The following is a 19,714-nucleotide window of genomic DNA, read 5'->3' as shown; positions in this document are numbered from 1 at the left end:
ATTTGCAACATCCTTTTAAATCAATCTTCCGTTCTTCTCACTCATGCCCCTCTCCTGCCTTCCGATGAAAGTCTTCATCGCGGTATCTACACCGGCGACCCTTCTCGCAACCTGCTGAACAGACGCGGGGAGCACATTGTACCAGTGAATCCACCTGGCGTAGAGCGGCATCGCCACGTGCGCACTGCGGCCCGCGTCGATGGCCGCAACTACCTCCTTGCACACGTCCACAGGCTCAACAACTGGCGCGACGAAAGCGTGGGGGGTCTGAACACCGTAGAAGAGCGGGGTCGAGAGCTGGCCGGGCTCGACGAGGATGGTGCGGATCTCTGGATGGGAGGCGGCAAGCTCGGCGGTCAGGGACTTGTGGAGGGCGGTGACACCAGCTTTGGCCGCGGCGTAGTCTGTGAGGGAGGCAGCGCCGAGGTGGCCGAGGACGGAGGACATTGTGACGATTGTGCCGCCCTGGCCGCCGCGAATGATCTGCGGGAGGAAGGTCTTGAGCGTGATGAAGTGGGAGGTCAAGTTCGTGGTGATAGAGCGCTCAATGTCGGAGATCTCGAGCTCGAGGAGGGGCTTGCCCTTGACGATCGCTGCGTTGTTGATCAGAACGGTTGGTGTGCCGAGCTGGATGGACTGTCAGTGATCTGTGATATCGTATGGGGGGCACGTTGGGGAGCTTACCTCGCGTTCGATCTCTCCCGCTACCCTCGCGACCTCATTCTTGTCAGTGACATCGCACTTGTAGAACGTCACACCCCGCGCCTCGCCGTTCTCCATCTCGTTGACGTCGAGCACGGCAACCGTGGCACCGCGCATGCCGTAGACCTCGGCAATCAGCAGACCCAGACCACTGGCGCCGCCGGTGATGACAATGACTTCTTCGGAGAGGTCGACCTCGCGGGGCAGGCCGTAAGCGACGCGCTGGTTAATGATGCCTGCCATCCAACAGAGGGTAATGAAGGTCGCCCAAGCGATGGAGGCGATCATTTGCGGGGCATCGTAGGGAAGAGCTTGCGCGCGGAAGCACAGAGGGATAATCCAGGAGACGAAGGGGTGGAAGAAGGTGATCTTGAAGACCTTCACGATGAGGTCGATTGAGAGGGGCGCGAACCACGACTCTTGTTGGGGTGGGCGTGGGTATTCCATTGTGGTGGTGGTGGTGTTCTCTCTCGAGGTAGCAGTGACGACTGTGCGTGTTCTCGCGACGTATTAGACCAACAGCTCTCTCCCGCGTCCTGCACAGAATAAAAGAAGGATTAAGGTGGGAAGGATGCGGATGTAAAGGAAGAATCGTACAGGTGTCGTCCAGCGTTGGGAGGAAAGGGAAGAAAGGGAAAATCGGGAAAAGATGAGACGAAAAGTCGGCTGCAGTCTGGCCACAAGGAATGGGAAAGCTCGAGGCGCTCTCTCTGCAGCGGGGAGCTGGAATTCGTCACATGTGGATGGACCTCTGGGAGCGTTGAAACGGAGGCCAAGCGCTAGGGGGCCCCTGACAGGTCAGCTCCTGTCTGTGTGCTGCTGCAAGCGTGTGTGCCCCTGGAACCCCTGGGTGGTTTGGGGTCGGCTGCTACCACCAAAACACCCCGTTTCGCCCCTTGCAGCCGCCCATGATCATCTCTCCGCCACGGCTTGCGCTGCCGGGTGGGCCGCTGTCTTTTAAGCTTCTCTCCGAGCCGGCGGACTCGTCGGCCGCCGAGTGAAAGCCCGTCCGGGATTTAGATTAAAGATGTCAGTTGCGGCGTTGATATGTGAGAATGGACAATGGGGAAATCAACCCGAATGATGCGTAACATCTCGCGGAAATTCGTTGGTATATTCTTGACGAATTCTTGACCATGGACGACTTGACCTGTGGTATTGGTTCTAAATGCACTTTTCACACAGTGGCCCCCTTGTCCCATACATACAATTGACATGCCGCCCAAACGCCAAACAATGCAATAAGCAGCACCTTTCGCAGATTTTCCATTACTTCTCACGTGCCAGGATAGGCTTTTCTCTCTCGCTCCGTCTCTTCTCGAACTGTTTCTTGGTGTGCCTGCGCTCGTTCTCCTCGCGTCTCTTGATGGACTTGAGCTCGACATTCTTGATCTCGCCAGCCTTCTTGATGACCTTCGGCAGGTGGCGGTGTCTCTTGATGCGTCTGATCTCAGGCATGTGGCTGTATCGGTTGACGAGGGCCTCGTTATACTCGAGGGCTTGTCTCTGCTTCGCGGAGCGGATACCGGATCGATCGTTGGCGTTGGACCTCCAGATGCGCACGTTTCCGTCGTCGGAGCCGGAAAGGATGTACTTGGAGTCGGGTGTGAACATGGTGCTGAAGACCCTCTGCATGCGCTTGGTGTGGTAGATGTCGCGTGAGTGACCTTGGTCGCGATTCCAGATGCGGACTGTCCTGTCGTAGGATCCGGAGACCAACTCCTCCCCCGTCGGACTGAACTCGACACTCATGACAGCCGCGACGTGGCCCTTGTAAACGTTCAGTGCCCTGTCGAACTTGCGCATGTCAAACATCTGTACAGGTCAGCATCATTCCGCAAGCATTCTTAATATCTCCACACATACGTAACAGTTGTGGTCTTCGCTGCCAACGACCAGGTTAAAAGCCTCCATCGGGTTCCATGATAGAGAGTTGCAGGCAAAAGTCATGGTCGTCTTGGTCAGGGGCATCGCAGTGCGGACATCCCATAGCACGATGCTTCTGTCGGCGGCCGTGCTTCCCAGAATCGACTGCTCCACCTGGTTAAAAGCAACGGAGGTGATCGTGTCGGTCGCGTTGGGCCAGCGCAGAATCTCGGGCGCTGCACTGTGTCGCTCGAGGTCGTAAATGGCGATCTCGCTAGACGCGGATGAGGCCGCAAAGGCGTTCCGTGTTCTGTGGTGGGACAGACTTTGGAAACCGCTATTGCCCAGCCAAGAAGAAATCGGCGCGGAATCGCTCGGCGTGTTGTAGGGGTCCCAAAGCTTTATCGTCTTGTCGGCGGCCGCACTGAGTAGCTTTCCGTCCTTCGTCCAGCACAGACTTCGTACAATATTGGTGTGCGCGCTCTTCACCGTCCAAATCTCGTCTCGGCTCGCAAGGTCGAAGGTCTTGATCGCACCGTCACCACTTGCCGATGCAAAATTTTTCAGGGAATTTGGGTCCTTCGCCATTGAGTAGACCTGTAGTAGCTGTCAGAATGGCAGTCGCACAAAGCTGAATCCACTTCGATCTTACGCCGTCAACAAAACCGCTGCCCATCTGTCCAATGAAGGGCGCGGCGTGCATGCGCTCGAGCTTGACAGCATTAAGGGCTTTTGTGTACCTGATCGCGCTGTTAGCTTGTGAAATCGAGAAGTGGCGAGGTTGTCGTACTCTCGGGCGCGTTCCATAGGATGCTGGGCGGGATCGAGGTTTCTTGAGAAGAGTTAGCGATGCTTTGCAGGTAGACCATGAGCTCATATACCTAGGCAGCTTTTGCGCACTTGCGCCGGGAGGCTGATATGCCTCCACGCTTCGAGAAAGGGCCTTGATCTTCATTTTGGCGGATGCAGTGCAGTGTGTTGCTTCACCAGAGGCGTGTCAATCAATGGCTGCGAAGCCATCCAGAACTTCTCCCAAAATTTAAGTGGGGTGGGGGATCTCTCGGAGAATTTTGGCCAACCATAGCTCCTTGCGGATCAATCACGGCCCGGCCGTGCCTGCCCTCTGCTCCCGCCCGGGCTTGCGTCGCGGTCATGGCAACCTGGACCTGCTGGAGGCGGCTGGAGCTCTTGACAAAGCACCAAGAAGCTACATCACGAATCCGGCGATTGAACCATAACCACCACCTCTTCCCCACGACGACAATTCCACGAAACCTCACACAAGCAAACGAACCGAGACGAATTGTTGAACGACCGGAGGTCAAATATCCAGAATGGCTCAGGGCGAATCGGCGAGGGTGCAAGAGGCACAGAAGGCGGCCAAGTCAGATCCCCGAAAGGCAGAGCAGCTCTACAAGGACATCATCTCCAAGCCCCCTTCCGCAACCTCCGATGCTGCGGTGAAGGAGTACGAGACGGCGTTGATTAGCTTGGGAGAGCTGTACCGGGATGAGAAGTGAGCCCCTCCCCACCTAGCGATGACATCGTCGGACCCATGTGTGCTAATTGCCCTTGTAGGAACACGCAGGAGCTTGTCGACCTTGTCACAAAAAGCCGAACAGTGCTTTCGTCATTCGCCAAGGCGAAGACAGCAAAGCTTGGTATGGACTGATCGCAAACCTGTCAAATTAGGCGATTCCGCAGATAGCTAACTGCTACCCCTCCAGTCCGCTCGCTCCTCGACCTCTTCGAGAACATTGAGGGCAGCACCGATATCCAGATTGCCGTTACGAAGTCATGTATAGAATGGGCCACCTCCGAGCGCCGCAGCTTCCTGCGCCAGAATCTCGAGACCCGCCTGGTCACCCTCCTCATGCAGAAGCAAGCCTACTACGACGCCCTCACACTCATCAACGGCCTCCTCCGCGAGCTCAAGCGCCTAGACGACAAGCTTGTCCTGGTTGAGGTACAGCTCCTCGAGTCGCGCGTCTACCATGCTCTCGGCAACATCCCCAAGGCCCGTGCCGCCCTCACCAGTGCCCGTACGAGCGCCGCCTCCGTCTACACCCCTCCCCTTCTCCAGGCCCACCTAGACATGCAGAGCGGTATGCTCCACGCCGAAGACAAGGACTTCAACACGGCCTTCTCCTACTTTATCGAGGCCCTCGATGGCTACCACAGCCAAGACGAGCACACAAAGGCTACCGCCGCCCTGCAGTACATGCTGCTCTGCAAGATCATGCTCAACCTCGTTGACGACGTCAACAACCTGATGACCTCCAAGCAGGCCCAGAAGTACGCTAGCAAGAACCTCGAGGCTATGAAGGCTATTGCCAGAGCGCACTCAAACCGTTCTCTCGAGGAGTACGAGCAGGCTCTGCAGTCCTACCGCGAGCAGCTTGGCAGCGACGCTTTCATCCGCAACCACCTGCGCCGGCTGTACGACGCAATGCTGGAGCAAAACCTTATCAAGGTAATTGAGCCATTCTCTCGCGTTGAGATCAACCACATCGCCAAGATGGTCGGCCTCGACACGCAACAGGTCGAGCGCAAGCTCTCCCAGATGATTCTCGACAAGGTCATTATTGGTGTTCTGGACCAGGGTGCGGGATGCCTCATCATTTACGACGAGACGGAGCGCGACAGCGCATACGACCACGCCCTTGCTACGATCGAGAAGCTGAGCAGCGTGGTGGACGTCCTTTACACCAACCAGGCCTCGATGCTCGAGTAAGACATGGCAGGCGTCAAGGGTTCAAGGGGTAAAGGAAGCGAATGGATTCGGAACTGTACTATTACCATAGACACACAATGCCGGCGGTGCATGAGACAGAAATTCATTCTGATGAAGTGGTATCTTACAAACTGCGGGTATCTCCCCAGTGTCCAAACAATGTGATATCTGTTCCCCCGAAACGCCATCGAAACCACAGTACAATGATTCAACGTGAAACTTTCATGATAGGCCCCTGATCTTTTGTTCATCAATCAACCACAACGCCCAAGGAACAGGAAACGCCAATATGCATGCCTTTAAACAAACTTCACCGAGGATGCTTTAGGCGCGCGCTGCTCCCTGCGGAGCCGCTCTCCCACAATCAACGAAAAGGCCCTTTTGGCCAGCACCTCCTCATCCCACCCGCCAACCTCGGCCTTGAAGGCGTCAACAACGTCAAGGTGCCACTGCTCCATAAGCAGACTGGATCCGTGCGAGTTGACCGACTTACCCAGCAACCAGCCCGATTTCGACTGGAAGCCGGCTGGCCATCGGAAGTTGAAGGGGCCCCGCCTGCGCAGGTGGATGAGCTCGTCCATCAGAAGCCAGTGGTTGCGGGACCACATCGTCTGAGAGAGACGCTTCTCGACGGGCTTGGGCGGGTTGCTGAGATCCGCTTGGGGCACGTCAGTCATGGACACGTCCATCTCCTCGTTTTCTTCCGACACGTCGTTCTCCTTGTCCTCCTCGATAATCGTGATGCTGCGCTGCGGCGCGAAGGCGATCGCGGCGGGGCCGGCGGCGCTGCCGTTGGAGCTGGCGGACATACGCCGCTCCGCGCGGGCTTGTGCCTGCGCCAGCGGGGAGAGCACGCTGCTCGTGAACTCGACGACCCTTCCCGGCGTGCGCGGCTTCAGGGGGGAGCGCAGGCAGGACTTTGGGGGTGACATGTTCCTGTCGGGCAGGGGGCGGAGGCTGCTGCGGCACGGGGACTCGGGACTGTCTTCTGCGATGGCTGAGGCACTATCCTCCTGCCACTTTTTGATGTCCGCGCGGGTGAGCTGCATGCGAACCGGGGTCAGGGAAGGAACCGGGGCGGCGGCCTTGGTGAAGAGGTTGTTCGTCTTCTGGCCTGACCGCGGGGTGAAGTTCTGCTTCTGAGCGACGGGGAGGAAGGAGATTTCGGACGACATTGCGGGCTGAGAGTCGGGAATCTCTGACTGATGGCGCATGTTGGGCCGGCTCCTGCTGGAGGCGAAGAGCTCACGGCGGGTATTTTGAACATCAGGGACTGTGACAGCGCTGGCGTTCTTGACGGCACTTGGCTTTGCAGGAGAGAAGAGATCTGATCGCCCGCTCTGGGACGGGTTGAATGCCTTTTGCGGGACGGAGGGGAACATCGAGTTCGTCTCTAGCCCCCCAGGGAAGCGCTCGGCAGGCTGTGAGAGGTCCCTCTGGGCCAAGGCATTCTGTCGCTTTTTCGCGTCCAGGATGTCCCGAACGCCCTCGGTGCCGGGCAAGAGGGCCGGAGATGAGAAGAAGGCAGATAGGTCCTTCTTAGCGGACGAGTGCTGAGCCATATTGAGGGCCTTGTGCGGGATTTGCTTCTGGCGACTGCGCTGCTGAGAGAGCATTGAAAAGTCCTCTATCTCAGCGTCATCAGCCATTGAGTCGTGGGCACGAGACGCAGCTGGGGTGAACACAGGTGGCTTCTTTGGTGATTCGGGGCCTCTCTTCCACGGGCTTGGGGCAGCACGGCGAGCAGGGATCGATTGGACGGATTGCTTGCCAAAGTCGCGCTGGCGGCTTGACTGCGAAGCCGGTCGTGAAGCCTCAACTGCCCAGATGTCATCGTCCTCCTCTTCTTCTGCATAATCCTCCTCTGGCTCTTCCTCTTCCTCTGGCTCCTGCTCTTCAACCTCGGTTTCGTCACCGGCATCGTAGTCCTGGCGCTCAAAGCCAGGCTGAGACTCGAAGCTGCGCTGGGCCTCAAGGTTTGGCCGAGCCTCAAAGCTGCGCTGTTGGCTGCCAAACGAGTTGCCGATTGCGTCTATGCTAGAATTGACAGATCGCGACGGGGCAAATGGCTGCTCGCGAGGAGCAGGCTCTTCCTGCATCCAACTCATCTCATCGGCCTCGTCGGCCGGCGCAGCACGGAGAGATCCCGACATTGACCTGGGACGTGCTGCCGCTGTGCTCGGCGACGAGGATCGTATACTCTTTGCCAGGGCCTCCATGAAGCTCGGCTGGCCGATATGACTATCTTCGGCGCCAAAAGGATCCTCGTACGGGGGTTGGCTTTGGTTTACTGATTGCGGGACTGATGGTTGTGCCAAGAGCCTGGTGGGAGACTGGAAGAACTGAGCGCCTGCCTGGATCAAGTTCGAAAGTGGCTGGGTCCAGCTGTTTCTTGGCTTGGAGGCAGACTGAGGCTGAAGCTGACTGCTACTAGTAGTCGGTCTGAACGGGCTGCCGAGCGAGTTCTGGCGAGGAGGAGACGAGGCATCTGATGTGACGCTCTGTAGAGCTCGGCCGGCCCGGACTATTGGCGACAGGGTTGGGCGGAAGCCGGCCTCGGGCGATGGCGCACGAGGTGCTAAGAGGTTGCCAGTAGGCGCCGGAATGGGCGATGAGGCCGGGCCTACTGGTGTAATGTATTCGTTCGCCGTACGAGGCAAGTTTGTCGTCAGGTCTCCAACGGGAAGCGAAGAGCTTCGAACTGAGTTCCTCCTTACAGCGTTCTTCTCAGGAGGCGCCACGGGTTCGTCCGCCTCTTCGGCTGCAGGAGAAGAACTACGCTCTGGATAATGAGATTGGTCAACGACTGGGGGAGAACTTCCCTCGGGTAGATGGGTCTGTTCAGCTACTGGAGAAGAGCTTCGCTGATCGGGGAGGAAAGTTTGCTCAGCTATAGGGGAGCTTCGCTGATCAGGCAGGAAAGTCTCCTCAGCCATAGGAGAAGAGCTTCTCTGTTCAGGCAGGTAAGAATGCGAAACGAGGGGAGAGCTCTCAGCAGGCAGATGATGTTGCCCTGCTGCAGAAGAAGAGCTTCTGCTTCTGCTTCTGCCCTCACTCCTAACCTTGCTCGTATCTCCCGGCAATTGAGACTGCTCGGCCAAAGGAGACGTTTGAGGCGCATCGATGGTTTTGCCATCGGAGTCAGGGACAGGAACTTCATTGGAAGATAGAGTGTCGTCCGGCGTGAGCATTCTGCTCGAGTCTGAGCGAGTGAATACATTCGCATTCGAACGGTCGGCACTTTTTGTCGGAGAAGGTTTTGGGGGCTCTTCCTCTGCCAATTCAACTTCCTCCATACCCCTGTCCTCTTGCGCCTCAACTTCGGCCTCTTCTTCCTCGTTGACCTCGGTCTCATCCACTCGTTGCAGCGTCCTGCCAGGGGTAGCAGCCTCCAGATACTCTTCGGGGATCTCGGAGAAATCATCCTCATACGCGGCAGAGTCCTCCTCGTTGGCCATCGAGCTTCGTCTCACACCCGAACTTCGTCTTGAGGTCGAGCTTCGCCTAGAGGTCTTCTTGGCAGGTGTCGCAGCGGCTAGAATTTTGGAGGGAATGCTGGAAAAGGAGTCATCCATTTGGCGTGCCTTGGACTCGAGGAGCTTCCTACCCAGCGGGATAGACTTGCGGCGAGGGCTGCTCCGGATCCAGGCAGGCGACTGATTGCCCTTGCTGGGCGTGCCATCGCTTCCTGCAGCTGACGAAGGTGCGCGAAGCCTTGGAGTCGGCAGGGATGGGAGATCGACGGGTGAGTGGGTGACAGCGCTCATATCCACGATGGACTCAACGTTGACTTCGCCAGTCACATCGGGGATCGTCTCATTATTGATGTCGACAGAGTTGTCAACCAGAGAGTCCATGAGAGCTTCTATCCTAGTCGATGGCGAGGTGTGAAGCGTCACATCATGTTCGACCTCCATTCTAGACTCTTCCGCCTGCTGGGTGGGAATGCCCACGACCTCATCCTCCTCGTCTTCGTCGTCCGGGCGCAAAGCGCCACTCTGCCTCAGCAATTCCAGAGTCTGGTTAATAATCATGTTTGTTTCATCGCCAAAGTCTTCCGGGCCGGATGCTTGCACGCCCATACTACTCTTAAGTGACGGGATCGAGTTCGCAAAGATCATGCTGAAGTCTTCGCCCTGGGCGACGGTGTCCATATCTCGGTCGCGAGAGCCACTGCTGGGATGAGCATCGTCGCCGACTAGAGAAGAAATATCGCTCGCCGGTCCTGGGCCAAAGTCGTAGTTATCGTAAGCGGGTTCGTTGCCATCGTCGGAATCAAACGGTGTCGGGCTCTTTTTGGGATGGGAGGGGGACGAGATGCGCCGTTGGCTCGTGTCTCCATGATTCCTCGGCCGCGGTGTTGTCTCATCATCCATCGTTGCCATCCAGATATCCCCATCAGACTCTGGTACGTTCTCCGTCGGTTGCTCCCGCGCCGGGGTGGAGTCCACATCCATCTGTTGCATACCCGCCGCAAGAACATCGTCCGATGGCGGGACAGCCTGGTCGAAGTCCTCAATCGTATGGATAGTTTCGTCGGGGTTGAAATCGACCTTTCTTGGCCTGCCGCGGCGCCGCGTTGTCGAAGGCGCAGGATCCGTGGAACCCTGGCGACTAGAACCGCGTGGGCGGCGCATTATGGATTTCGGCGTGCCTTGAGGAATGGTCATGTCTGAATTTAGATCGTCCGAGTCTCCAATCTTGGGTTTGCGCGCCGGTCTGGGCGTTCCCCTTGGTGTTCCCTTCCTCTTTCTCGTTGTGGTGCCGGTACCTGCGCCGCTGGGTCCTGGCGTCGCATTCTTGGGTGGACGACCCCTCCGCGCCGGGGTCTTGATCGCCGTGGCTCTCTTATCGCCGCCGAGCGGAATCGTGGTTGTAGTCGTGCCTCTCCTGAGGCTGGGTGTTTGCGCGTTGAATAGTCTGCGCCCGACATTCTCGTACTCGTCCTCGGCTTCAACGGTAACTAGTAGGCGTTGCGGCTTGCGATTGTCTCCGACCTCGAGCTCGAACATCTGCTTTCTAGGCGACGTCCCGGGGCCTCCGACGGAGAACAATCGCTGGGACCGCTGGCTTCGGGTCACGCGATTTGTCGACGGGTAGAGGGCGGACGATAGGTTGTCGTTGAGGGGATCGGGCGACGAGAGGTCATCTTCGCTGGGTGCTCGTGTTATTGGAGTCGCCATGTTGGCTGGCGCAATTGAGGCGGCAAGACGCGCGCGCCGTTGGGTATGAATATCGCGTAGACTTTATGCAAAGAAGCAAAAAAGAAACAAAAGAAGACGCCAAAAAGAAGAACACGCGCAGGGCTCTTTGGCCTTCCTGTAGGTTAGTCGCACGAACGTTGAAAGCTATTCATGGGAAAGGTGTGTTGCGCGCGAGGTGGTGTGGTGGCCGCGGTGCCGGCAGGGTGGTGCTGCGCTGGCGCTCAAAGAGGGTCCCAACAGGGCCCTGGACCAGTTGTCAATGTCAGCCCAAAAGCTGTTTTGTTTACTTTCTTCCCAGTGTGGACTAGCGCAAGTCATCCCTCGGTCGCCTTGGCGGGGACGAGAGACGATTGACAGCGACTTGACTTTTTCCCGCGGGCACGGTCCACGCCCATTAAAGACAAGGGGAACAATATTTCCCCGCTGTCCCGATCTCTCCCGCTTCGGCGCTCGACCCGACCTTGACGGCTCACGGGGCCGGGGCCGCCTCGAAAACCAGGCTCTCCACGTGAGAAATCCCGAATCCCCGAAAATTCGGAGTTAAACCCTGCTGGGCAAAGATTATGGGAGATTGGCGCCCCATTCTTCACATGCGACCTGTGACCGTCAGTACCCTTTTCCAGCCCCCCTGCCTGTGATAGCATGAATGACATAACTGGGGTTAAGGTTCTTAGCGGCAGCCCTTCCAGTGTGGCCTCCCCCCCTTCGGCATTGCTAACGTGGTTGACCTCGGCTCCAACCAAGGGATTGGTACTGTTTGAGATGGCAGAAGGCCAGACTCGACTTCTTCAGACTCCCATTCAAATACGGCGCATCCGTCAGCATCCACATCCCGCATTCAGGTTGATGCATCATCGCACCGCTGCCCTCTCGTCGTCCCAAGTTTTGTAAAACCAACCTAAGCCTCCTTCCAGCGACAGACACTCTACATACACCATATAATCCACAGCCATGTCGCAGTCTAAGCCAGCAATCCCGCAGAACGACAATGTCGCCCACGCCCTCGCTGGCGCAGGCGGGGGTCTGCTCTCCATGGCCTTGACGTAAGAAGAACCAGGGGACTTTTCTGGAACCCTCCGTGCCTCCATCATCTCCAGATTTTACCCCAGATTCCATTCGCGTGGCGCAAACCGTAGTTCTAATCACACCCATCATCGCAGCTACCCTCTCATCACCCTCTCCACCCGCGCCCAGGTCGAATCGAAGCGCGCCGACTCCGCCTTCCTCACGGCCGTCCAGAAGATCGTCGCCAGGGAGGGCGTGTCCGGGCTCTACTCCGGCCTCGAGTCCGCGCTGTTCGGCATCAGCGTCACCAACTTCGTCTACTACTACTGGTACGAATGGACCCGCGCCTTCTTCGAGAAGGCCGCCGAGAAGGCCGGCCGCGCCAACAGGAAGCTCACCACCGTCGAGTCCATGATCGCGGGCGCCATCGCTGGCTCCGCGACCGTCATCCTCACGAACCCCATCTGGGTCGTCAACACCCGCATGACCACCCGCAGCCAGGCCAGCGCCAAGAAGGAGGGCGACGAGGAGGCGCAAGCCGCGAAGCCCGCGAAGGCGCCCTCGACCATCGGCACGCTGCTGGCGCTGCTGAAGAACGAAGGCCCCCAGGCCCTGTTCTCGGGTGTCATTCCCGCGCTGGTGCTCGTCATCAACCCCATTCTGCAGTACACCCTGTTCGAGCAGATGAAGAACACCGTTGAGAAGAAGAGGAGGGTCACCCCAACCATCGCCTTCTTCCTCGGCGCCCTGGGCAAGTTGTTTGCCACGTCGGTCACCTACCCGTATATCACGGTCAAGAGCCAGATGCACGTCGCTGGCAACGGCGAGAAGAAGGAGGGCATGTCCCAGGCCATCAGCCGGGTCATCAAGGAGGAGGGTTACGCCGGCCTCTACAAGGGTAAATGTCACATGTCAAAGACGGTGATGCATGCGGCGCTAACAAGAAGTCCAGGTATCGGCCCCAAGGTCACTCAGAGCGTGCTGACCGCCGCCTTCCTCTTCGCCTTCAAAGACGTCCTTTACGAGCAGACTGTCAAGCTCAGGCTGCTGTCCAAGAAGCGCGCGTAAATGCTTCATAAATCAATGACTACCTCGAAACTTGGAAACTGCGCAAGTCAACACAGTTGGGACTAGAGGTTGAGATTTAAACGCATATATAGACCGAGCCAGCTAGACGCTCCATCGCATCGCATGGTAGCTCAGCATATACGTTCGTAACACGCGACTTGTATCAAATTTTTGTACGGAAATCACGGAAATACCCTCAAACACGGGTATTGGATGGAAATCGGGCGAACATGGTTGCCAAAGGTAGCATCACATGATTCTTTGGGAAATTGGGAAGAAATCTAGGAGTATCACATCTTTTTTTAGAAGTAGGATTCAATTATCCGTTGCAAGTCTATCTTATGCTACACCTCGGTTCGTTGCTCTCAGAGCCTCACCGAACGGGTATGATTCTCGGGACGATCCACCACTCGTGATACGACTTGTCTGGAGTCGGCACCTCGGCCTTGAGCTTGAGGTCCCCGCCTTCGCCCGACTTGTCTAGCGCCTTTCTGATAACCGACACCGCCAGCCCCGCGGCGATGCACGACTTGAGCCCGTTCTTCGTGGTCGGCACCCAGCGATCATGTGATCCGACGGAGAAGGACTCCGCCTCAGGGAACTTGCTCATGACCTCGAAGCCCTTCTTCGCGCCGGCGATGGCCCGGTCGGCCAGCGCCAGGAGGTCGTCGACGGACGCGTCAGACTGCTGCGTGCCGATGGTGAACTCTTCGAAGGTGGGCAGCGACGGCAGCCCGATGACCGCGAAAGGCTTCATTCGCAGCTCGTAACGCAGCTCGTCGGTGCTGTAGGGCCGCGGCGGCGGCTTGATGAGGCCGAGGCGGTGCAGGGCGGTGTACAGACAGGACAGCGCGTCGGAGAGGCCCTCGGTCACGGCGGCGTCGAGGAGCGTCAGGCGGAGGAACGCGAGCGACTTTGTGTACTGCGCCTCGGCCGTCGGGGAGAGCCGCTGCCTGTTGGCCTGCGCCTGGCTGAGGCTCCTTACAACGAAGGATTTTATGCGCTCGACGTGCTGCAGGCGGTTCTTGGCGAGGAAGTTGAGGTACCAGTACATGCCGGCGAGCTCGTCGGGCTGGTAGACCTCGAGCTCGAAGCCGAGCTGGACGATCCACTCCATCTGCTTGACCTTGTAGAGGTACGCCCAGGAGGAGAGCGGGAGGGAGAAGGTCTCGACGGGGCCCGAGGCGGACTGGTACACGACGGGCTGCTCGTCGCTCTGATGCTGGATGATCTGGTCAATGTCCTCGGCGTCAAATTGCAGGTTCTCCCAGTCGCGGACGATGTGGCAGAGGGTGCGGCGGACGCGGCAGCGGTTCTGGCAGAAGGTGCGGAGGATGTCGAGGTAGGGCTGCGCGGCGCGCATGCGGAAGGACTCCATCTGGGCGGCGATGGTGAAGCGCGGGTCGTGGGTTGCTTCTATCTCGTCGTTTGCACGGTCGAGGAGGGGGGAGGCGGGGAGGGAGACGATGGAAAAGTCGTCGTCGAGGAGTTGGCGGATCGACTTGTGGCCGAGTACCTCCATGTCCTTGAAGAGGAATGATTGGAGAAGGGTGCGGACGAAAATTAGGGGTTGAGGCTTCTTTGCTTGGAAGGTTGAGACGTAGGTCTGAGAGGGGTTTGTCAGTGGTAGACTCGTGGTGAAAAAGGGGTCGGGGGAGGGGCTACCTGGAGGCAGATCGAATCGGTGTAGTTTAGCACGCCCACGACCTCTATCCCGTCGCTGATCATTCTCGTGAGATTTGCAAAGGCGTCCTCGAAGCTGGTTTGGACTATAGGCCGCGGGGGCATGGTACTAGCAAGCTTACGCTGCAACTTCGCACTGAAGGCCTCGGGGACGGGCTTTCCAAGGCCGTGGCTGTCCTTGATGCCTGGGAGCATGCCGAAGGCCTCCTGCCACGGGCTCCTGATCCGATTGGGGTCGGTCCGGTATTGCGTGTGATCAATGGCGGCGAGAAACGTGTATCTGAGGAGTAACCTGGCGTTCAGAGCGTCTACGAGCTCTTTCGGTACCGAGTCCGCGGAGTGACGCAGGATGAAGCTAGCATCCTTGATGATATCTCGGACTGATTCAACGCTGAAGTCGTCGAGCAGGACTCTGTTGTAGGTATTTGTAACAAAGTCTTCCTCCTAAGGGCACGTTCAGCCAAGTTCACCGAGAAAGGGCAAGAGTTTTACCTCATAGTAGTGCTCGCTCTTTATCCTCTCGTTGACATTGCCGCATGTTTTGAGCAACCCTAGGATGTACGCCCGGAGGACAGCGTGCATCGGTGCTGGTGGTTTGCCGTTGGCGTCCCGGATGAAATGGGCGTCATCGAGAGTAGTTGGGTTGGGCATCAAAATTGACTCAACGTATATACTTGTGAATAGAGTCTGGGATAGGGGGTATCCGACATGCCAGGCCATCTATCTGAGCGTTAGCTGGGTGCTATGTTGACGGAGGCAGGCACCTACCTCGTGGCAGAGCAGTTGGTCGATAATGCCAAGGACCTCTTCGGGGAGGAGAGGCCGTGATACGTCGTAGTCTACGTCAAGAGACTCCTCCGCCTCAAGGCAACCGCTATCCATCTTCGGATCCATGATCTGGTCAGACGGTGAGCGTGAAGTTCGTGGTCATCTCAACAGCATTTCCGCGTACCTCCAGAGCCCCAACGGACTCAAACAGGGTAAAGAAGCCATCTTTGACGAGCTCGCCAGGCTCAAGCTCTTGATAATAGTCAGTACTGATATTTGCCTTGAAGAAGCTCACGGTTGAAGCTCACTCTCGGCGGCTGCGGTGAATTTTGATGTGATATCAAAGGCGACGATGCCGTCACTTGAGATGTTGGGCGGCGGGGGTGGCGGGGGTTCGCGCCCTTGCTCCAGCGAGAGCCTTGAAATGTCTAGGTTGAGTTTAGCAACGTGCAAATGGACCGTTCAAAATGAGGAAACCACCTTCGGACACTCCAAAGCCGGAAGAAATGGCCATCTCAGCAGATGCGCCTCATATGAGGCTCTGTTGAGTGACGCTTGGTAGGGAGTGCGGTTTTAGTGAGGTCACAGTAACTTTGCAGCCGGGCATGGATAGGCCGAATAAAAATGGTATGGAGGGGCGCGCCACAATAACTCTGCCAGCAAGGTCCGCAGGGACGGGATTGCAGTAAGCCTGTGGAAATAAATGAGGCAGTCACTTGTTTGCAATCCGGCGTGCAGGCCAAAGGCGCTTGGTGCTGTTGTGCGAAGTACCTGCGACGGGAACATGGAGCGATCACAACCGAGTTTGTCCGGCGGCGGGCAAATTTGGGTCTGTGGAGGGAGCACGCTCAACATTCTGGCCGATGTCGAGCGGCTCGTCACTGTGCCCGACATCGCAACTTTCAGAGGCACCAATCCCACCAGTAAAAAAAAAGTGAGTGCTCAGAAAACTTTGGCAAGATGAGGCATCGGATTGACAGATTTTATGCCACTTTTTTGATATGATACAGCAGCTCACTGCCTAGGAGCCGGCGGGTGCCCGGAAGGGGCGCTTTGCATTTCAACCCTTCCATCTGTCCACCCCCATCTATCCTGTTCGACGCACGTCATGCTCCGTCGCTCATACAATCTCATCTATTTCCCTTTCTTTCGGTAGATCGGTTTACGAAGAGGCGGCGGGCTTGGCGACAGTGGCCTGGGCGAGGGGCTTGGGGTCGCCCTGCTTGCCGTTCTGCGGGCATTTCTGTCAGCGCGAATGTTCTCTCTTTCGTCGGTCGCTTCTATCTGTCGCTCACCTCCCACTTGGCGAAACGCAGCTCCATCTCTCCGCGACGCTCGGCGGCGATTCTCTTGTCCTCCTTCAGGCTGCGGCGCACGACGCGAGAAGCGACGGCGAGGTAGCGGTTGTAGCTGTTGATCGGGGGTTGCCGGGTTAGCCTTTTCCGTTCCCTCTTTTCTGTCGCTTTCCCGACGCAATCGTATCGTGGGCGGAATCAATTGACTCACGTGAGACCGGCGGCTTTCCAGGCGAAGACCATTTTGGCGGTTTTTTCGAGGACGGGACGGGTTTGATGTGGTTGATTAGATGCGGGAGTGGGACGTAGCTCGGCGGTTGTGATGCCAATTGAAGGTTTCTAGATTCCCGAAGCGCAAGCTCCGAGTTCGATGCCTTGGTGGCCTGAGGCAAACACAACGGAAGGTGAGTCTACGGCTGCTGGTCGGGTACAGTGTACCTTAGGTGCGTGGACTCCACCCAATCGTAGCAACTCAGCCCGGACCACTCAGAGCTGAGATCAAGTTACCATCTATTTAGCAAAGATGGGATGACAGAACTTCTTTCAAAATTGCCTTGCATCAGTGCTATTATGCACCTGGAAGATTACCCGGGACATCGGCACTGTTGTCTGTCTTGCTCTCGCGAACCAACAAGTTCTGACATCAGCCTTTAGAGCATCGCGCTATCAGTGAGCCCGAAGCCGCGACGTTCACTAAAGCCGTCGTCCTTCCGTTAATGGCCGAAAATTGCCAGTTGTTTCTCATCCTCAACTTCTCGTCCAGGAGATCGGCAAGAGTTAAACTTTCGGGATTTAGCAGGTAACGTGCACGATTGATGATACAGCGTCCTTGACAGTCAGCTCCGTGGAAAATCCGTCGACGGAGCATCCGCGGCCTCTGTTGTGTACGGCCTCATCTCAGTCAGCCAGCCCAATAGGGCTGGTCTACCATGCCACTATCCGGAAAATCGGCTTCGGGCACGGAGCTGCGGCGCTGCTGCCTGTGTGACGAATGCGTGTGCGAGGATGCCGACGCGGCGTCGTTGAGATACCCGTCCGCAAGGGAATGGTGAGCGACTTGGTGGCTGTCAGCAGGTTAAGCTAGCCAAAACCCGGCGGCGTACTTAAACTCGCGTTTGCCAAGGCCTCATTCCATCAGTCTGGGCTGTTCACAATTGTTCACTTACGCTTCAAAGTCATCGTAAGATACTACTCATCAGAGAGGATTCGTGCCTACAACTCTGATCTATTTTGCCCGTTCACTGGCCTGAATCGATTGACTTTCAAGAATCATCGTCACGGGCGATCCGTAACTCTCCCTTGTCAAAATGACCAACCTCAAGATAGCCATCATTGGTGCAGGGCCTGCTGGTAAGTCTAATAATGCATTGCAGTCTTGACCCAATGCACAGCATTCTTCTTGTCATACGCCTAAACATCGGCTTACAAGGCCACAGGATGTATGCTGGCACGGCTTCTGCATCTAGCCAACATTGAAGCAACGGTCTATGAAAGCGAGTCTTCGCCGGATTTCAGATCGCAGGGCGGCAGCTTGGACCTTCATACCAACACCGGGCTAGCTGCGTTGAAAGAGGCGGGTCTGTTTGATGAGTTCTTGAAGCATGCCAGATACGATGGACAGTACATGGCCATTGTCGACAAGAACAACAAGCCCCACTTTGTGAGAACGGCAGAAGGATGGGGGAGTGGTGTCCAGGAACGCCCAGAAATCGACCGACCCAAACTACGTGAAATCCTCGCAGATTCTCTGCCCAAGGGTATGATCAAGTGGGGACATCGCCTCAAGTCAGTCGGCGAGGACGGCACGCTCAACTTTGAACATACCTCGGCGGCGGGTTTCGACCTGGTGATAGGTGCGGATGGAGCTTGGAGCAAGGTCCGCCAGCTACTCGCGCGGGAAGTAAAGCCTTCTTGGACCAAGATTGGACTTTACTCTTTGAGCATCCCGAACGCTGCAGAGACTGCGCCCGAGTTGTCCAAGTTGGTCAACAGGGGAAACCTCTTCGCCAACAGCTACCAGCAGCGTATCACAGTTCAGCAGATGGGCGACGAGAGTCTCAGTGTGTATGCCGCGGTGGTGTCGGAAGAAGAGAAATGGTCAAGCCCAGCAGTGTGCGGATACGACTCACACGATATCGACGCAGTCAAGAAGCACCTCTTGGAGCTGTACAAAGATTGGAGCCCGGAGCTAACGGATGCAATCGTCAAAGCGGAGGGCGAGTGTACACCGAGATCGCTGTACATGCTTCCGGTCGGGTTCAAGTGGTTGCACCGGCGCGGGTTTACGGTCATCGGAGATGCGGCCCACTTAATGACGCCGTATGCCGGTGAGGGTATCAACGTCGCCCTGGAGGATGCGATGCACTTGGCCAAGGCCATCATTGGCGCTGCGACTGAAGGAGGAAGCCCAGAAATCCTGGACCGCAAGGTCGAGGCATTCGAGAAGGAAATGTTCCCGCGCATGGAAAAGGTGCAGCGGCTGACGGAGGAGCTTATGCACGACAACATGTTCACACCCGGCTCGCCGCAGACCACGATCGCAAGGTCGGTAGCAAGGCACGCCAAGTTCGAGACGCCGTGGGTTTTCCATCCGCTGGTGACGGCCTCAGTACACACGTTCTTTTTCATGCGCAAGCTGCTGCCATAAACCAAGCAGCGTGGCTGAGTTGATTGTATAGTCGCGCGAGGCACGATAGGTTTGGAGTCAGGATAAGGTCCCTGCTGGCGCCTTCTTCAGGTTAATGCTGTATTTCCGTAATAGTAACCCATGTCGTTTTCCAGTCACCGGGGTTTAAGCAGATCGCAATCCGTTTGCGCGTGGCGCAGTGCCCATGTCTGGACTCGGCTGCTGGGTTGAGTTGACTGGAGTGACAGTTGTCAACGACCCCGTTTGATGCGACCGGGTCTTCTCAGTGGTTCGTTCTGTAGATCACGGAGAATAAGATGGCAATGAACCAAAGAGCACCGCGTGTCGGTAGTGCAGTAGCGGTTCGTGATGTAATGGCGCGCCCTAGTCATGGTTCGCCCGGCCACGAGGAAAAGGTTGAAACGCCAGGCTCGTCTTCCTCTAACAGTGGCTGGCAGGGTTCAGACGTCGAGGTAGCGTTGTGGTTGCAGAGTGACACTTGGATGCACTGATCCTATGAGGGGGCAGAGAAAGCATGGCAACGCGTGGGAACGCATGGGAAGGATTTTAACGCGGGCAGACACCTCGTGCTAACCGAAGCAACGCCCGGACCGCGATGAGGGATGGATGGATGGGCATCGCGGTGGGTTGAGGTCGACTCCTCATTAGTATCTCTGGAGTCGAGGTCGAGATATTCATTGAAAATGGAGATCTAGCAGGTGTGATGACAGCACCCCGCTCCTACGCATATGACAGACTATGG

The 19,714-nt window shown here is 57.0% G+C and overlaps 8 protein-coding genes across 8 annotated transcripts; 3 read left to right on the top strand and 5 right to left on the bottom strand.

Moving 5' to 3' along the window:
* Positions 1 to 15: 15 nt before the first annotated feature.
* COL26b_003436 (uncharacterized protein) lies at positions 16 to 1,149 on the bottom strand (the record flags this gene model as incomplete). The annotated part of the gene is made up of 2 exons (XM_053176333.1): positions 16 to 636; positions 685 to 1,149. The coding sequence occupies 2 exons, from the start codon at positions 1,147 to 1,149 to the stop codon at positions 16 to 18; spliced, it is 1,086 nt and encodes a 361-aa protein (XP_053039682.1).
* An 822-nt stretch (positions 1,150 to 1,971) lies between these two features.
* On the bottom strand, positions 1,972 to 3,523 carry COL26b_003435 (uncharacterized protein; the record flags this gene model as incomplete). Its single annotated transcript, XM_053176332.1, has 4 exons — positions 1,972 to 2,517; positions 2,569 to 3,165; positions 3,221 to 3,308; positions 3,450 to 3,523. The coding sequence occupies 4 exons, from the start codon at positions 3,521 to 3,523 to the stop codon at positions 1,972 to 1,974; spliced, it is 1,305 nt and encodes a 434-aa protein (XP_053039681.1).
* A 379-nt stretch (positions 3,524 to 3,902) lies between these two features.
* Positions 3,903 to 5,302, top strand: COL26b_003434 (uncharacterized protein; the record flags this gene model as incomplete). Its single annotated transcript, XM_053176331.1, has 3 exons — positions 3,903 to 4,084; positions 4,147 to 4,229; positions 4,296 to 5,302. The coding sequence occupies 3 exons, from the start codon at positions 3,903 to 3,905 to the stop codon at positions 5,300 to 5,302; spliced, it is 1,272 nt and encodes a 423-aa protein (XP_053039680.1).
* A 299-nt stretch (positions 5,303 to 5,601) lies between these two features.
* Positions 5,602 to 10,485, bottom strand: COL26b_003433 (uncharacterized protein; the record flags this gene model as incomplete). Its single annotated transcript, XM_053176330.1, has 2 exons — positions 5,602 to 8,084; positions 8,358 to 10,485. 2 exons carry the CDS (start codon positions 10,483 to 10,485, stop codon positions 5,602 to 5,604), a joined length of 4,611 nt encoding a protein of 1,536 aa, XP_053039679.1.
* A 972-nt stretch (positions 10,486 to 11,457) lies between these two features.
* COL26b_003432 (uncharacterized protein) lies at positions 11,458 to 12,579 on the top strand (the record flags this gene model as incomplete). The annotated part of the gene is made up of 3 exons (XM_053176329.1): positions 11,458 to 11,549; positions 11,667 to 12,409; positions 12,464 to 12,579. 3 exons carry the CDS (start codon positions 11,458 to 11,460, stop codon positions 12,577 to 12,579), a joined length of 951 nt encoding a protein of 316 aa, XP_053039678.1.
* Positions 12,580 to 12,952: 373 nt separating this feature from the next.
* Positions 12,953 to 15,544, bottom strand: COL26b_003431 (uncharacterized protein; the record flags this gene model as incomplete). Its single annotated transcript, XM_053176328.1, has 7 exons — positions 12,953 to 14,185; positions 14,245 to 14,706; positions 14,755 to 14,982; positions 15,031 to 15,159; positions 15,215 to 15,282; positions 15,339 to 15,458; positions 15,511 to 15,544. The coding sequence occupies 7 exons, from the start codon at positions 15,542 to 15,544 to the stop codon at positions 12,953 to 12,955; spliced, it is 2,274 nt and encodes a 757-aa protein (XP_053039677.1).
* Positions 15,545 to 16,192: 648 nt separating this feature from the next.
* On the bottom strand, positions 16,193 to 16,568 carry COL26b_003430 (uncharacterized protein; the record flags this gene model as incomplete). The annotated part of the gene is made up of 3 exons (XM_053176327.1): positions 16,193 to 16,261; positions 16,326 to 16,440; positions 16,537 to 16,568. 3 exons carry the CDS (start codon positions 16,566 to 16,568, stop codon positions 16,193 to 16,195), a joined length of 216 nt encoding a protein of 71 aa, XP_053039676.1.
* A 1,064-nt stretch (positions 16,569 to 17,632) lies between these two features.
* On the top strand, positions 17,633 to 18,972 carry COL26b_003429 (uncharacterized protein; the record flags this gene model as incomplete). Its single annotated transcript, XM_053176326.1, has 2 exons — positions 17,633 to 17,675; positions 17,762 to 18,972. The coding sequence occupies 2 exons, from the start codon at positions 17,633 to 17,635 to the stop codon at positions 18,970 to 18,972; spliced, it is 1,254 nt and encodes a 417-aa protein (XP_053039675.1).
* Positions 18,973 to 19,714: the final 742 nt, after the last annotated feature.

Source organism: Colletotrichum chrysophilum, assembly GCF_026319265.1.
Source record: "Colletotrichum chrysophilum strain AFK26 chromosome Unknown scaffold_19, whole genome shotgun sequence".
In the NCBI taxonomy this organism is placed as follows: Eukaryota; Fungi; Ascomycota; class Sordariomycetes; order Glomerellales; family Glomerellaceae; genus Colletotrichum; species Colletotrichum chrysophilum.
Note: the sequence above shows the minus strand (reverse complement) of the source record. Positions and strands in the feature narration are given on the sequence as shown.